Source organism: Protopterus annectens, chromosome 2.part2 (assembly GCF_019279795.1).
Source record: "Protopterus annectens isolate FY-2018-M chromosome 2.part2, PAN1.0, whole genome shotgun sequence".
In the NCBI taxonomy this organism is placed as follows: domain Eukaryota; kingdom Metazoa; phylum Chordata; order Ceratodontiformes; family Protopteridae; genus Protopterus; species Protopterus annectens.
The window spans coordinates 733,218,343-733,235,304 of NC_056730.1; the positions used below are offsets into that span (position 1 = coordinate 733,218,343).

Consider the following 16,962-nt stretch of genomic DNA (forward strand, 5'->3'; position numbering starts at 1 on the left):
AGACATAACAAACATTGCCGTACACAGACTGCCCTAAGCCCCCTTCCAACTACTCAGTCTTCTATAGATTGCTGAGGGGTGATGTCTGCTTGGCTTATAAGGCATCTGCAAACCCCACAATTATGAATCTCGTACATGTTCATAAGTCAGACTGTACCAGAAATACAAGGTCTGCGGACAGGAACTTTGAGTGTGACTTAAAGAAAACATGTTGGAGAGACAGATATGTGTATTAGAAACTGCCCCTCCTGTAGAACAGGCTTCCCATCAATGTGAAGCTGAGATAGTCTATTACCCAATTTAAGCGCAACGTAGACCAGTGGATGGGGAATAGGAAATAGACCCCCGTGTCCCTTACGGACAGTTAGATTATAAATGCCTGGCTGTTAATATCCTATTTAGATATGGAATGTCATTGTGCTTTTGGGAAACCTTGGCTCGGCTTAGAAAGGGCCCTTGGTCGTTAGCTTAGTAGCAATCTATGAATAAGTTACCTGGCACTTGCTCACTAAAGCAATTATATAAGTCATCTCTAAAAAATTAAAAGCACTACACCCTCACAAACTCCCCTTGAGTACCTTGTTCCCTATTGGCCCTTTTTTTCAATTATAAAGGAATTCCCAATACTATTCTAGCATGTCCAAAGGTCAGTTGTCAATCTCCTCTTCGGTCCAGCTGGTGAATCTGGGAATCTTGAGGCAATGTTACAACTGCCTCATGTACACAGACAACCCTCTCCTCCTCCAACAAATTCCAACACATGTGAGAGATGCAACCATATAGCCAAACTGGAGGCTAAGCTCTCTCAACTCAGTACAGGCGTAACCAGTCAGGAGGAGAAGGAAACCACACTCACTACAATTCCAGTCTCACATAGACCAACCACGACAACAAACCAAACACATAAACACACAAAAACATACTCGGAGGCTCTAATTAAAAATCTGCCTAAGCAGCAGAGACCTCCAAAGCAGACACCCAAGCAACCGCTACCCCAAAACAAAACACGTGCAACACATAGCTCACAAAGCCAGTGTGCCGAACAGTCACAGCCCTTAAGGGTAAACAACACACCTGATACACTTGTAATAGGAGACTCTATTGTCAGGCACACTGACGTCCCCCTCACCAGGCTGAACAAGGAGAAGGTCACGATGAGCTGCCTGTCGGGCTCTAGGATCCGCCACATAACACAAGCACTCAGGTCACTCCAAGGCAAGTACAAATATGACTCAGTCATTGTCCATACTGGTGTGAATGACCTGAGATGTACCTCCCTGGACTACATGAAAAGAGACATAGAGGAGCTCTCTGAGCATGTAGCCCAGGCCGGTATGACCCTGACCTTGAGTAGCATCTTACCCTCACCAAGAATGATGCCACAATATGAAGACAAGATGATCAATTTCAACAATTGGCTTAAGTACTGGTGTCATTCAAAGGGGATCCAATGCCTGTCAGCCTGGGATGACATGCTTGACAAGCCACGATGCTTCGCTAGGGACTGCTTGCACCTGTCACCTCTGGGCTTTCGGATATTGGCAAAGGCTCTTGCTACCCCCATAGTGCCTTTTTTTGGCAAGGCTCAAAAGACAAACCCACCTCCATAGGTATCACAAGGGATAAGAAACTAAGAGTAATGCTACTCAACGCCAGAAGTCTAAACCTCAAGATGCATGCACTCGAAACTCTCCTTAGCATGGAGAACATCGATATCTGTGCAGTAACAGAAACCTGGTTCAAGGCTCCCGAGAGCACCCCAGCACTACCAGGTTATACCTCATACCATGCTTTTCGGCCCCAAAACTTGGACCGAACCACAAAAGGAGGGGGAGTATCAATATTTGTCAAAGATACCCACACCTCCAGGTTGGTGGCACAGCACGAAGCATCAGAGACTATCCATGTGCAACCAACAGTGGGTAAAACTGCCTTCCAGTTTATAGCCTGCTATAGACCACCTTCCCAAACACAGGAACCCCACTCGGCCTTCCTGAGAATACTGGAAAATATGAAGGTCTCTCCAAACACCATTATATTGGGCGACTTCAACTACCCAAACATGGACTGGGAGCATTACTCTAGCTCCAACACCCTAGTCCAAAGGTTCCTAGAATTTATAAACTCAAATGCTATGGAACAATTTGTTACCACTCCCACAAGAGGGGAAAACATACTGGACCTGATCATCACCAACATGGGGACACTATGCTCCAGACCAGAAGTGTATCCCTCACTGGTAAGATCAGACCATAAACTAATCTCACTGGATATTCACATCCCGACCCCACCCCCTGCCCAGAAAACCACAGTGAAAAACTTCTCTAAAACAAATTTCACACGCCTCAAAACCGAGGCGGAATCCTTCAAAGTCCCCGAGCCTGTGGAAAATACGGCCCAGACTACAGAATCCTTTATAAATGCATTCTATGAACACCTTCAGGAATGCATGGATCATGCAATCCCAAATAAAACCAAGACCCAATCCTCCAAAGGCAGACGTCCTGTCTGGTGGACCCCAGCCATAAACAAACTATACAATTGAAGGAGGAAGAGCTATTACATGATAGAGCAAAATCCCAAAAAGGGAAGGCATCTCTGATCAGTATTAGCAAAAAACTACGGGCACTCATAAAATCGTCTAAGGCCAGCTTCGAGAGAAAAATTGCACAGGACACTAAGGATAATCACAAGGCTTTCTTTAGTTATGTTAGGAACCTGGGTGGGAATTCCCAGATATGCTCAGAATTAGTCCAAAATGACAAAAAATACACCAAGCCCACAGACATTGCCAACATCCTAGCTGACAGATTCAGTGCAAACTCCCACCCCCCCTCCCCACCAAAAGGGCAAATATCTGTCCAAACAGAGTGCTGCCCCCCTGACATCTCAGATGCTCAGGTAAGAGCCGCCCTCTACAAAGCAAAAAACACAGCATCAATGGGACCAGATGGTGTCCCGGGCTGCGTCCTACATGAACTCCAAGAAGAGCTAAACCCAAACATAAAACTACTGTTCAATCTTAGCCTTAATAAAGGATATGTACCCAAAAACTGGCGTACAGCAACAGTGGTCCCTCTCCACAAAGGTGGTGCCTCAACGGATCCTGGAAACTATCGCCCCATAAGCCTGACTAGCTTGGTCTGCAAAGCTATGGAAAGGATCATCATGGATCTCATAAATAAAGATATTGGGGACCTACCGACACTGGATCCTACCCAGTTTGGCTTTAAGGGCAGATCCTGCCTCTTAAACCTGGTTGATTTCTTTGAAACAGTCGCCAAGGCCATTGACGAGGGGAAGGTGGTCCACACAGCCTACCTGGACCTCGCAAAAGCCTTCGATACAATACCCCACTTGGGCATTAGAGATAAGCTCACCAGCTTAAATATAAACCCCTATGTCACTAGATGGGTTGCAAACTGGCTCAAGGACAGTACCCACATGGTTAGAATTGCTAGAGCCATGTCAGACTCCAAACCAGTTACAAGTGGCATCCCACAAGGCTCAGTCCTGGGACCTCTCTTGTTCGGTATATATTTCTCGGCGGTACAGGCCAACACGGAAGGACTGTAGCTGACCAAGTTCGTAGATGACTGCAAACTGGGCGCCATAATCAACTCTCCAGCCGACACAAGCATCCTCCAAATGGGCCTCATAGAAACAGACAACTGGTGCCAGAGCCATGGCCTCAAGCTAAACGCCAAAAAGTGTATAGTCATCCCCTTTGGCAAAAACAAAGTGCCCACATGTTACCACATAGGTGGTAATCCATTAAGTACAGAAGAAGTCATTAGGGACCTGGGGACCCAAGTTGATAGCAATCTCTCATTTGACAACCACGTGGCCAAAGTGGTTATAAAAACATTTTATATAGCCCACCTAATCATGAAGGGATTCACATCTAGATCAGGGGAGGTCATCGTGCCTCTTTACTCATCCCTCATCAGGCCCATAATTGAGTACAATGCCCCTTTTGGGATGTACCTTACCAGACACCTGCAGCAACTGGAAAGTCCCCAAAAGTACCTCACCAAGAGGATCAAAGGGCTCAAACAGATGCCATATGCTGCCCGGTTAAAGAAACTCCAGCTCTACTCAGTGGCATACCGCCTGCTCAGAGGCGATCTCTGTCTGACGTATAAAGCCATGTCCAACCCGGAATTAATGAACATGCTGCACCTCAGAAAATCCAAATCCCATCGAGCTCTGGCTCGAGACTTGAACCTCAGCACTGAAATAAATAGGACATGCTGGAGGGACAGATTCATAACCCAGAAGCTCCCTTCATTCTGGAATAAAATCCCAGTCTAGGTTAGGCAGAGTCCCACATTGACTCTCTTCAAGAGGAATCTTGATGAGTGGATAGGAGACCGTAGGTTTACCCCGGCTATTACTTCTGTGTCACTGTTAGACAGAGGCACAGTATACTAACCTCAAAAAAAGGCATAGCAAAATTAATTTAAAATGGGTGGCGAAAGCCAAGCACACTCTGGCTAGGCTTATAAATGCCCTAGGGCAGATAGCCTAGTATGAACCTATGAGCCTATGAATGCATTGACACAAATGTTTGGGGAACAGATTGTAGCAGCTAAGGAAATTGTGTTTTTGAGATGGTGTTTAGGGTTGAAAGTGCAAGTATATAGTAGTGTTCTTGCTAGGTTTTATGCTTTTTGCAGCCAAAAACAAATAATGAGAGAATAGAAATCAAAGACTTAATGCACTCTGGAGGATGTGATGAGTACAGTAAAAGAAATGAAGGTGGGCTCTTTAAAGGGAATGACGTAAAGTGCATAAAAATAAACTGCATATTCAGGATCAGTGCATGCAATATTACAGTCAAGGAAATGAACAGTGTGAAAGGGTTGGTTGGTTTTGAATAATAAGAAGGCATGATGCAAAAAAAGTATTCAAATTTTAATTATGTTTAAGTATAAAGTATTTTTTGTTTGACTATTTTGAAATGTTTAGGTACTTATGAAATTCCACTTACAGATTTAATGTTTGAGAATAGCTTAAAATAGTAGCTAATGCATTTATTTTATTGTAGATGTTATGGCCGAGCTATTAAACTGAGTTCTTCTTCTAATTTGTGGTGTGATGTTGGCATCAACTATTACCATCAAGCACAGCATCTCTCTGTATATGGATGCAGCAATGAGACAAGTGAGCTTCTTGAAAAGTCTTTGCAGGTGAGTTGTAAAAAGCTGCAGTATGAAGTTTTACAGAACAGATTTGTGAGCATGCTATTTAGAAGACAGGAACAAAATAGTGCTGTCTAGCTTATGCAGTGCATTCTGTGATCAGTTTTCTAGCAGCCTTTCTGCATAAGTAGTAAACAGATTGGGACCTTGATTTGCTGAAGACGTAACATAAATTACATATGTAAACACTATCTCGCCACACTGGATGACTTCTGGAATCTGTAGCTACTTGAAGCTAGCAGCAGTTTCTTTTTTTCTAGTTGTGTGTCAAACTTAGATTTCCTGTTTTATGTCCGGTTTTTCTAAAATTTGTTTTTTGTGAGTAGAAGAGTAGAGCATCTAATTAATACATTTTTGCAGTCAGTTATATCTGAGTTTTTTATTTAGTCAGAAGCTAGTTTCCAAAGAGGAAAAGTTCTACACAAAAAAAGTGTCCTCTGTTGAAAGTTTTGTGGAGCTCCTGTTTCGTACTCCATATGAATACTTTGTATAGGTTTTAAACTTTCAGGCACTCATCTTATTAGCTTTATTTACTTCGTGTTTCATACTGAAGTCACTCAGAATTTCATGTGTGTAAAAAAGGACAACTGGGGGAAAATGTATGCTAATAAGGGATCATATGCAAGGGAGGAGGATTACTCTGGCATACATTTGTATTCCAACTGAAACTTCAATTATGGAACTTAGGATAATTTTGAGAGAAATAATAAGCTTTCAGCAGGGAATATTATTTATGGATGGGGAGTGGAACCTGATTTGCAACAGTGAGGATGTATCAGGGGCACCTATCAAGGGCAATATAACAAAGGGGTAAAGATTTCTGAAGATGTATAAGTGAATATGCAATGTCCTTCTGTTCACATGTTGCAGTATTCTGTACACATGGGGTTTTCTCCTCTTGGTATCCATATGTCCGGCTAGTATGCAATAGATTTCAGTCACTGTATGGTGCATGGGATGTCTGACTTGGCTAGCAGAGCGTGGGCCATAAAAGTGACATCTGCATGCACCAGTCCTCAAAACTTCTGAGCCGCCAGTCGAACATCAGGTGTTCCTGCCTTCCCGGCCATCTGATTCTACAGAAATCAGATAAGTGCCCCATTAGAGAACCTTCTTTCAGCCATTGTCTTTCTAATGCTTATTCATGTCATTCAGAAAGGGCAAGTGTAAGTGCGGCCGTCTGATACCTCACAAAGATGCCCACGATCAGTGCTTGTTTTGTTTAGGTAGGTCACACAATTGCAAAGCCTGCATCATCTGCCAGGCGTTTGTGCCCAAAATTCTCCATAGACAACTCCAGGCGCTTAACTTATATTTGGAAAACCAACGTCTGAATCAGTGTTAGGTGTGTAGGGTTCCATCAACTTACCTACTGAACTGCCAAAAAAGAAGGCCAAGACTGTCTTGCCTACTATTGCCACTGCTCCTCCGCAATCTGACCCTCAGTCTGTCTCTGACGTCGACCTGGCTGAGGGGGAACCTGTAATTTTGGTAGGACTGTCAGATCACTCCTTTCCTTTACAGTCCGACACTAGACCTTCCTCTGTTCAGATGCCTGCTAGGCCATTGCTCAAAAAGAAGGAAATGAGGAAGCATGTGTTTCCGGCTACTGAAAGTACTCCTGATTGGCAGGCTTTCAGTCAATGCCTACTACACCTGGGATTTCCACAATTCCTCCTCCTATCCTGAGCCCCAGGCCTCAGACGTCAAATCTGTCAGGTAGAAAAAGAACAATCTTCTGATTCTTCTTCTGAAGAATCCCTTTCATATGCCTCCCAGCTGCCTTCTCCCCTAGGATATAGTTCCCCAGAGGATGAATCTGTTGATCCTGACTCTCCAGCAGAGGATCTAACCTTTGGGGAAACAATAGCTAAAATGAGGGAACATTTAAAGTAGGAATTATAAGAAAGGACAGAGGTACAAAAGAAGTGTTATGACCTCATCCAGATAACCCTTACTTCTGATGTTCTTCATTCCACATTGCTGCAGTCCTAACTATTGGGGTAGTCCGCTGTCCAGTCGGCCCGAATACCAAAGTATATGGCTGACGTCGGTCAGGGCGCATTAGACTGACGTCAGAACGTCAGGGTACTAATGCGCATGACCGACGTCATATCCTCAGTCTTTTTTGCCACATGGTCCGATGCAGAAGCAGTTTTGCGAGTGCAGGTTGGCGTTCTGAAAGTTTCTGAAGTCAGAGTTTCAGACCGAATCAAAGTTGGCTAAGTACCCCGTTGGGGAATATTTTGGTTTTTTCTTGCCTCAGTATTTAACCGGATGTCAGAAAAAGTGAATAACTGTATTTCTTGTGGGAAACAGATACCTCATAGGGATTACCATACTTTGTGTATACCTTGTTTAGGGCCTGAGCACGGCGTTGTTGGATGCCGCTCTTGTGCTAGGTTTAACAAACGCACTATTAAGAGAAGGTTAGACTGTGCCAGGTTAGTTTTTGGGAAGCGTTGTAATTATAAAATGCCGTCGGATGCTCCGACGCCGCTTCGCAAAAGCGCAAGGACAAAGCAGCAAAGCCTAGAGTGGAAGAACCGACAGTCCCGGACGTCGGTTCTTTAGAAGGCTCAGTGGAGCCGGAGGTTTTGCCAGGAGTTTCTTTGGAGTCTCAGGGAGAGACTTTACTGTTACAGGATGTGTCCTCTCAGGAAGTAGGCCAGGCTGAAGGGGCTTCTCAGGTGGCTGTTCTTCCCTCTCTTCCTAAGGTGGTTAGGGCCTCCCCTTCTGTTTCCAAGGCTTCTTTAAGAGGCAGGCCTAGTTTAGCTTCAGTGGGGGTTTCTCCGAGTGTTTCAGGGTCTTTGCCCAAGAAGCATATGCTAAAAATGGCAGAGGATTTGATTACTATGATTAGAGGTTCTATGCCCCCTCCTGATAAGAGGCCTAGGGTGGAACCTGAGTTTGAGAGTTTTGAGCAATGTTCGAGGCTTCTGAGTCTTGACTGAAGACTTGCAGGAGTATCCCCCTTATTCTGATTCTGATGTGGATGATTCTACTCCTTCAGCTTCGCCTCCTGAGGATTTTTCATTTTCAGAGACTCTGCATTCCATGAGGGAGCATTTTAAATGGGAAGGTCAAGATTTCTCTGATTCCAGGAAGAGGCTTAGGGAATTCTTGTTTTTACCCCAGCATAGGCCTTTAGCTATACCTCCTGTTCTGAATGTGGTAGAAGATGTTTTTGCGGAGGCTTCCCTGAATCCTGATTCTTTGCCTCCTGCCCCAGTTAAACCAGATAGGTACTATAGGGTGCCTGAAGCCCATAAGTATCTTTTTAAGAGTCCTAGGGCAGACCCGGAAACTGTCTCTCAGGGGCCTAAAGGTGTGAAGGCTTCTGTTGTTAAAAATCCTGTTCCTCCTGATAAAGAGGCAAGGGCTTTGGATAGATGGGGAAAGAAAGTGTATACTTCTTCCACTTTAGCCATGAGGGCGTTGAATTGTCAGTTTCACATGTTAAAATATCAGAATTATCTCCTTTCACAATTGAAGTCTAAGGTGGATGCTCTGGCTGAAGGTATTGAGTGTAAAGAGTTGCAGGATTTAGTTCATGTGTCTGAACAGGTGGGTAAGCATTCCTTGCAGTGTGGTTTTGATGCTGTGCAGGCCTCCTCGAGGGTGGCTGCCACTGGTTCTGTTCTTCGAGGCACGCCTGGTTGAGGGATCAGAATTTAGCTGAGCATGTTAAGTCAAGGATTTTGGATGCTCCTTTACAGTCTGATGTGTTGTTTGGTTCGCCTGTGGAAGCAGTTTTAAAGAAAATGGAGGACAAGGCTAAGTCTATGCAAACTGTTAAGGATTTTTGCAGGTGCAGCCTCCAAGTTTAGTAGAAATTGGCCTACTAAGGGATGGACATATCCTGCTTATGATTCCCAGTCTAGGGGTAGGTCTAGACGTGGTAGGGGCAGAGCTCAAGGTTCTTTTAGGCCTAGAACAGGAGTTCACCTGCTCAGACTTCTGGTGAGGGCAGGGGTCAGTCCTTTCGTAAACAGACCCAATGACCTGCCTTTTCAGCTGCCAGTACATTCTCGCCTGGCAGCACCTTTGGGAGGAAGGCTGTCTCTTTTCAAAGAAAATTGGGATTTAATTACCCAAGACAGATGGGTTCTGGATATCATTCACCACGGTTACAGGTTTTATTTCCATACCTTGCCTCCTTTCAAAGGCATGCCAGACATTCCTCCTCTACAAAGAAAAGAGGCTCACAAGCAAATTTCTCTGTTGCTCCAAATAGGGGCCATTCAGCTAGTTCCTGTGCCAGAAAGGGGCCTAGGTTTTTATTCTCGCCTGTTCCTAGTACCGAAGAAGGGGAACACGTGGAGACCAATTTTGGATTTATCTATCCTCAACACTTATCTGGACATTCCCAAGTTCAAAATGTTGACGTTACAACAGCTTTTACCTCTGCTGGGCAAAGATCACTGGATGGTAACTTTAGATCTCAAGGAAGCTTACCTTCATGTACCTATCAGACTAAGTTGCAGGAAGTATCTGCGTTTTCGAGCTGGAAATTCTCATTATCAGTTCTCTGCATTGCCCTTTGGCTTATCTACTGCCCAGAGTATTCACAAAGGTTCTGGCTCCAGTGATAGCTTACTTCAGACTAAAAGGAATTCAAATCTATCCTTACTTGGACGACTGCCTGATTCTGGCTCAAGAAAAGGAAGACCTTTACAGCATTTGGAATATGTGATAGCAGCGGTAAGATGCCTAGGGTATTCCGTGAGCGAAATAAAGTCCAGTCTAGTACCCTCTCAAGACATGTGCTTTCTGGGTGTGAGACTGAATACAGCAGCCCAGATGGCCTTTTTAACCCCGGACAAACAACAGAATCTTTCCAGTTACTTCCATCACCTATCTCTTCAGTCCGGGCTGACTGCAAGGACAGTCCTTCAAGCCTTAGGGTTCATGGCATCTTGTATTCTGGTGCTTCCCAATGCCAAACTGCATATGAGGAAGCTGCAATGGTATCTCAAAAATGTATGGACACAGCACTGCCAGGATTTGGACACTGTCATTCAAATAATACCTTGCATTCAAAAGGAATTTATGTGGTGGGCTCAGGAATGTCACCTAAACAAGGGACTCTCTGTGACCGGCCAGAGGCGAGTCAGATTCTAACGACAGATGCCTCAGACATTGCTTGGGGAGCTCATCTAAATGGAAAGTGGATACAAGACAAGTGGCCTGCCAGACTACAGCATCTACATATCAACATGAAAGAGATGTTAGCAGTCCAGTTTGCATTAATGGCTTTCAAGGAGTTACTTCTTCCAGGGCAGGTGTTGATTCTAACAGACAACACAACTGTCATGTGGTACATCAACAAACAAGGGGGAACACATTCTTACCCGTTGTGCAGGCAAGCAATGATTTTATGGGAGACTGCGCTCAGCTTGCAACTAACTCTTCAGGCAAGGTTTCTGCCAGGAGCACAGAACTCCTTAGCAGATGTGTTAAGCAGACAAATCATGGATCCCCACGAGTGGAAACTGGATCTTCATGTATTTCGAAAATTGACAGTGTCATGGGGAACTCCAGACCGGTGGGGTACACCTCAAATAGACCTGTTTGCCTCCTCCATCAACAGGCAACTTCCTTCTGCAGCAGACTTCCAGAACCACGGGCTATGGCAACAGATGCCTTTTCAATTTCCTGGAAGGGGATGTTTCTCCATACATTTCCCCATTCCTTCTTGTTCAAAAGGTCCTACTGAAGATCCAGCAGGACAGACCAAAAATCTTGCTGGTGACTTCCTATTGGCCTTGAGTGCATTGGTTCCCCCTCCTCTTACAACTATCCAAGGGTAATCACTACACGTTACCCATCAGAGTGGACCTTCTCACACAGCACAGGGGAGCCCAAATTCACCCACAGTGGCAATCTCTTCACCTCACTCTGTGAATGATAGGATTCTGATCCCTTTCAGACACCTTTACAATGAGAAAGTGGTCACTGTTCTGCAAGAGGCCAGGGAAACAAATACCAAGAAATCTTACTTATCAAAGTGGAAAAGATTTTCCATATGGTGTCTCAAATGTCAGTTGGACCCGTTGCAATGGGAGACTCCTCTAGTACTGTCTTACCTGTGTGAACCTTTGCAGACAAGGTTAGCATTCTCATCCCATCTCATTAATATTCCATTTGTCTGCCACTTCTGCATGTCTTCCTCTGGACCCCCCCCCCCTTAGCTTCCAGACTACCTGCAAAGCTGTTCCTTAAGGGGATACTTCATCTCAGGCCACCAAGGAAATCCTTTCCCCCTCCATGGGACCTAAACAATGTCTTAGAAAAGCTCACCCTTCAAGCCTGCTGCCAAAGCTTCTCTAAAGCATTGCACATGGATGACTTATGGTGGCCTTGACCTCAGCTAGAAGGGTGTCGAACTGGCAGGCCCTCTTGGCTATTCCACCCTTCTTGGTATTCCACACAGGCAGGGTAACTCTTAAAACTAACCCTTCCAACATGCCCTAGGTGGTTAATGGCCTTTTCTTAAATCAAGCCATCCATTACCCACCTTTTTTCTCAATCCACAAGGAGACTGGGAGAGAGTATTTCATTCCCTGGATGTGCAAAAACAACTCAGATTCTATATGCACAAAACCAGGTTCATCAGACAGGCGAACCAAATATTTATCTCCTTCTATTCCAGGGCCGTAAGGAAAGCAGTGTCTAAACAAACAATTTCAGCATGGATTTCCTTACCTTTTCTACAAATACCAAGGTAAATCCCTGCAAAGTACTGTCAAGCATACTCCACCAGGGCAATGGCCTCTTCAAGGGGCCTTCTTCAGGGGTTTGGACACCTCCACTATTCTTGAAGGAGTCTCTCGATCTTCTGTGCATACCTGCACCAAACGTTACAAGTTAGACCATATTTCTAGGGCGAGAACTGGATTTGCCAGGGCTGTCCTGCATGGATTCCTGGAGAATTCTACTAGGCCACCCTCCCCTTTCCTTACAGTGAGCTTTGGCACTCACCCATATGTACATAATACTGCAACATGTGAATAGAAGGACAGAAGGACATAGAAAAGTTATGTAAAATCTTACCATAACCATAGATGTTCTTCTCTTCCATGTTGCAGTATTCCTTCCCACCTGCTTACTCCTCCTGTTATGTAGCAGCTCCCTTTTTGGATGGCGCAGGACTGGCATTGACCTCTTTCGGCCTGGATCTGACTTGGGCACTCAGTTCTGAGGGCTGGTGTGTGCAGACGTCACTTTTATGGCCTACGCTCTGCTAGCCACATCAGACGTCGCAAGCACCATACAGTGACTGAAATCTTTTGTATACTGACCGGACGTTCGGGTACCAAGAGGAGAAAACCCCATATGTACAGAATACTGCAACATGGAATAGAAGGACATCTATGGTTATGGTAAGATTTTACACAAATTTTCTGTATGGAAGATGTGAATTCAGTAGCAGGAACTGTTATGGCATTTACATACTATTCCACAAGATACAATAACTAGGCTATGCTGGATGAAAATTATATTTTACAGGAACATGTCTATTTAATTGAAACTTTCAGACAAGACACATGCAATAACTGTATCAGATTATGCACTGATACAAAAACTAAATAAACAAGCACACATTGGACATTGGTATTTTCCTTTTTACCTAAGAGAGGAATTTAAGGAATGCATATTTGGTATGATTCAAGAATTATTAGAGAACATAGATATTACTTCAGATGGGATAGCTAGTGGGATACAATGAAAATGGAGTTTAAAAACATTGTAGAAATAGTGAGAGGGAGAGATACTGGAAATACGTTATTGGGATTATGTAGAGGGGTTGACAAAAGGTTGAATGGAATCTCACAGCAGAAGAAGAGAAACAGCTGCAGAGTGCTAAAGGGAAAATAGATGAGCTTCTGGACAAATATGCATACATTTGCTGTAAATCAGCATTTTATTGATAAAAGCTCTATAGCACAGAAACGTTTAGTATAATAATAAAGCAATATTTTGAAAATTTTATAAAAATTTGTGGAAACCAAGAAAAGACAAAAATGGAAATATTTATGGAAGACTCAGTTATGCCAAAGTTAGAGAAAGATGAGGGTCAACAATTAATACACAAAGCTGTAAAAGGAAAAAATAAAAATAGTGAAGTATAATCAATAATCAAGGAAGTCTTCAGGATCAGAGAGCATTCCTGTAAAGATATGGAAGATGGGAGGGTAGACGGTAATAAGGATCTGGAAGGTTTTAACAGTATTTTAAAATGGGGGTGTGTGCCAGCATCTTAGAAGAAAGCTGTGGTGGCTGTAAAGGGTAATGACCTTCATAAACCTGTTTTATTTTGACTCATTTTGATTTTAAACCATTATTATAATGTTTTTGTCTGTAATACCTAACAGAGTAGCAAAGATTTTACCTAAATTGGCAGATTTGGATCAGTATGATTTTGTGTAGGGTAGGCAAACATTTTACAAGATCAACAGAAATAGTGGTAGTCTAGCAGGAAGTGGAATGTAAGAAAACATGGGTGTTATATTCGGATCCAAAATGAGAGCTAACATTTTCTTTTCACCTCTGTTACGTTGGCAGTACATAAGGAGAAGGCTTTGTATGAATTTGTGTATGTTTCTGTGTTGCTGGTGAGTTTTGATGCAGTGAAAGCATCAACATAACAAACATAACTCACCAGCACTTGCCTTGCTGTGTAAGTAAGTTATTTAGAACATAGTTTCTCCTAGAGATAGATAGATAGATAGATAGATAGATAGATAGATAGATAGATAGATAGGAATACAGCAAGATTAGTGTAGATGTTTTTGTATTTATGTGAGACTCTCCTAAAATGTTGTTTTAAAGTATTTCCTGTGATTTTGAACTCTATTGTCACTGTATTGAATTAATGAGTATTGTCTTGTGCTTTTGTTATTTATTATTAAATATATTTCAACCTATAAATTGTGGCTGGTTTTCTGTCAATATATATAAGCTCTCAGAGTACTTGCATATGTGTTTGGTGACACTGTATAGGCCACTCCTAAATAGTCTTAACTTTGGACACACTTACCATTTGGTAACAGTGACATTGCACAGTAGAATTGGACACCCTTTGGTAAGGGCCTTTTATAGTAGCTGATAAGGGTGGTTGGTGGCAGATGGTACTACTGTATAGTCTGGGTTGAAGGGGGCATAGCTGTAGAACCTGTGCCAGCCTTCCCCAGGAGTGTCTGTGTGTTTGTATATAAATCAAATCTCAAAGTCTGTGTGTGTGTGTGTGTGTGTGTGTGTGTGTGTGTGTGTGTGTCAGCTACTTGGGCAGGGACATTTAGCACTGGTTGGACAGAGAGGGTGCAGGAGTTTTTGGCTTGACCACTCAGCTGAGATCTTAACCCTATAGCTGTGCCAGTGGAGAGTCTTAATGGGGATCTGGCGAGAGAGGGAGAAACCAGCCCCAGACTATCTGTGATCTCTGCATGCTCTTAAGTGAAATTGTACTTTACTGTGTGTGTACTGTTCATCCTCCCAATGTGCACATTCCTCACTGGTGTTAGTGGTGAAGATTGAGGCTCCTTGATTACTGGGCCAGTGCACGGGTGTCACATGGTTACCAAGAAAAATTATTTGCAGGTATTATTTTGTAATCCAGAAAATTATATTTTGGTGTTGAGGAACATTTTGAGGCAGTTTACAAGTTTTTCCAGGATATAAACTAAAGATAAAACCAAAGCTGTAGTGGTAAACTTACATTCTCATGACTGAATTGATTCAGCAATACTCATATATATGGGGACATGATATAGGTGTATGGATTAAAAAGGATTTCATTATGGCAGATGGATATGTGGAAAGAGATTAAATAGCAGATAATACAAAACTGAGAAACTGGAAGGTTTTAATTATGAAGATGTATAGTATGATACAAGTAGTGAAAATGTTTTAGTCATTATAGTTCTATACACAGTTGAGGTATATTTTTATCAACCAGAGGAGAAATTGTAGATGAAAATAGAGTTGTGGGATTTTATTTGCGAGGGGAAGTGGGCAAGAATTCAGTGGGGTAAGGTGATTCTTCCCATAGAACAAGGCGGGTTAAGGATTATTTGATTTAAATGGGGTGCTTAAAAGCTATGCAGATAAAGCTGACATACGTTACTCAAGCGCACAGTTATAAATCAAAGTAGAAAATGATGATGATGATTAAGAAACAGGAGGGTTTGGGAGACAGAGATTAGGATTTTGAATGCATGTCTTTAAGAATAGTAGCAACCATACCAAATGTTACATTCGTAAAGTAGCAAAAAGTTTTCTAAGAACAAATCCAGTTTGATAACAGAGAAAGGAGACTTTTACCACTAGAGATGTCTGCAAATAGGGATACAGAAAAGGGATAGAAGAAGCTGGAATTTACCAGAAGAAGGTAGCAAAGGACCCAAGGTTGTGGAAACAACTCAGGAAAGAAAGGTAATAGAGTGATATGAGGCTAAGCAGGAGTTTGGATTTCATTTAGAGATGCTCTTCCTTATCAGGGATTGATGACAAGAGTTTGGATAAAGTGAAGGTGATAAGAGGATTGTTAAGTGAAAGACCAGCTCTGGTAGATGTTTTAGTTGAGTCTAAAACATTAAGTGATGTTAATAATTAAGAGAAGCAATTGAATGAAATTAGAAAAGACTGGAGAAAAAAGAAGACAATTTACAATGGAACAGTAGGAGGAAATGTGTAAGCTCCCATGTATGCAATAAAGTTCAACATTTTTAAGGTTTTTGCATAGAAGTGTTTGCATGGGTATCTCTGTACCTCACTTAGACTTTTTAAACACTTTTATTAAGTTATCAATTAAGATGTATACAAACATACATTAATAGAATAGAAAACAAACCATATTTGTCATTTACCATACGTTTCTTTTTTTATAACTACCATCTGTCCAACAGTACATAAATCACTCATTTCCTGCCTTCTTTTAAACCTCACCCCTCCTCCTGAACATTAACTGCATGTGTTGTTTATTTCTATGTAATGTGATCCTTCCCTTTTCTAAAGGTCCTTCTTCCAGTTCTTTTATGTCTTCTACAATATTCGGTACATCAAATGTAATCAGTTTAGATTTTGATTTCCATTTTTTAGTAATTTTTTTTGGCAGCTAACAGAATTAAGCTTAACAAAGCCTTACTGTGTGTGTAAGCAATTCAGATCCCATATCCCAGCTCAAAAGAAAAATCTAACAGCTTACTACACTACTAAAACATATGTTCCCAGTTTCTTCTTTCTTCCCCATCACACCTCCCAGCATTTGCTAGCTATCCGAGAAGAAATATTTGAAGTCTGCTTAGAGTATAAAAATATCTGTATAAACACTTCCAAACACAAAATTGTAAGCCTTCTAGATTTTGTTGCATTCTTAGGAGCTATATATATGCCCTCCCCATTGTTCCCTTGGAAAATTGCTTTTCCAGTCTATCTTCCCAATATTTTCTAACCTCCTCTGTTTGATACAGTTAGCATGCAATGTTTTATATGCCCTATCTAAGTATCCCTTTGTAAAAGCAGCTTCTGTTATATATCCTGTATAATATTCTGTGTGGTTGTTATTTTTAGGGATCTCCATTCAAAATCCTTTTACAATTTTCTTTTGAGCTGGGATATGGGATCTGAATTGCTTACACACACAGTAAGGCTTTGTTAAGCTTAATTCTGTTAGCTGCCAAAAAAAAATACTAAAAAATGGAAATCAAAATCTAAACTGATTACATTTGCTTTTCCAGTCTATCTTCCCAATATT

General features: G+C 42.3%; 1 protein-coding gene across 1 annotated transcript in view; it reads left to right on the forward strand.

Moving 5' to 3' along the window:
- TTC37 (tetratricopeptide repeat domain 37) overlaps positions 1-16,962 on the forward strand; it is a 2,356,248-nt gene that overhangs the window by 1,166,574 nt on the left and 1,172,712 nt on the right. Inside the window, exon 20 of the mRNA XM_044064132.1 lies at positions 5,051-5,192. Within this exon, the coding sequence (XP_043920067.1) occupies positions 5,051-5,192 (142 nt within the window). The remainder of the gene's footprint in view (positions 1-5,050; positions 5,193-16,962) is intronic.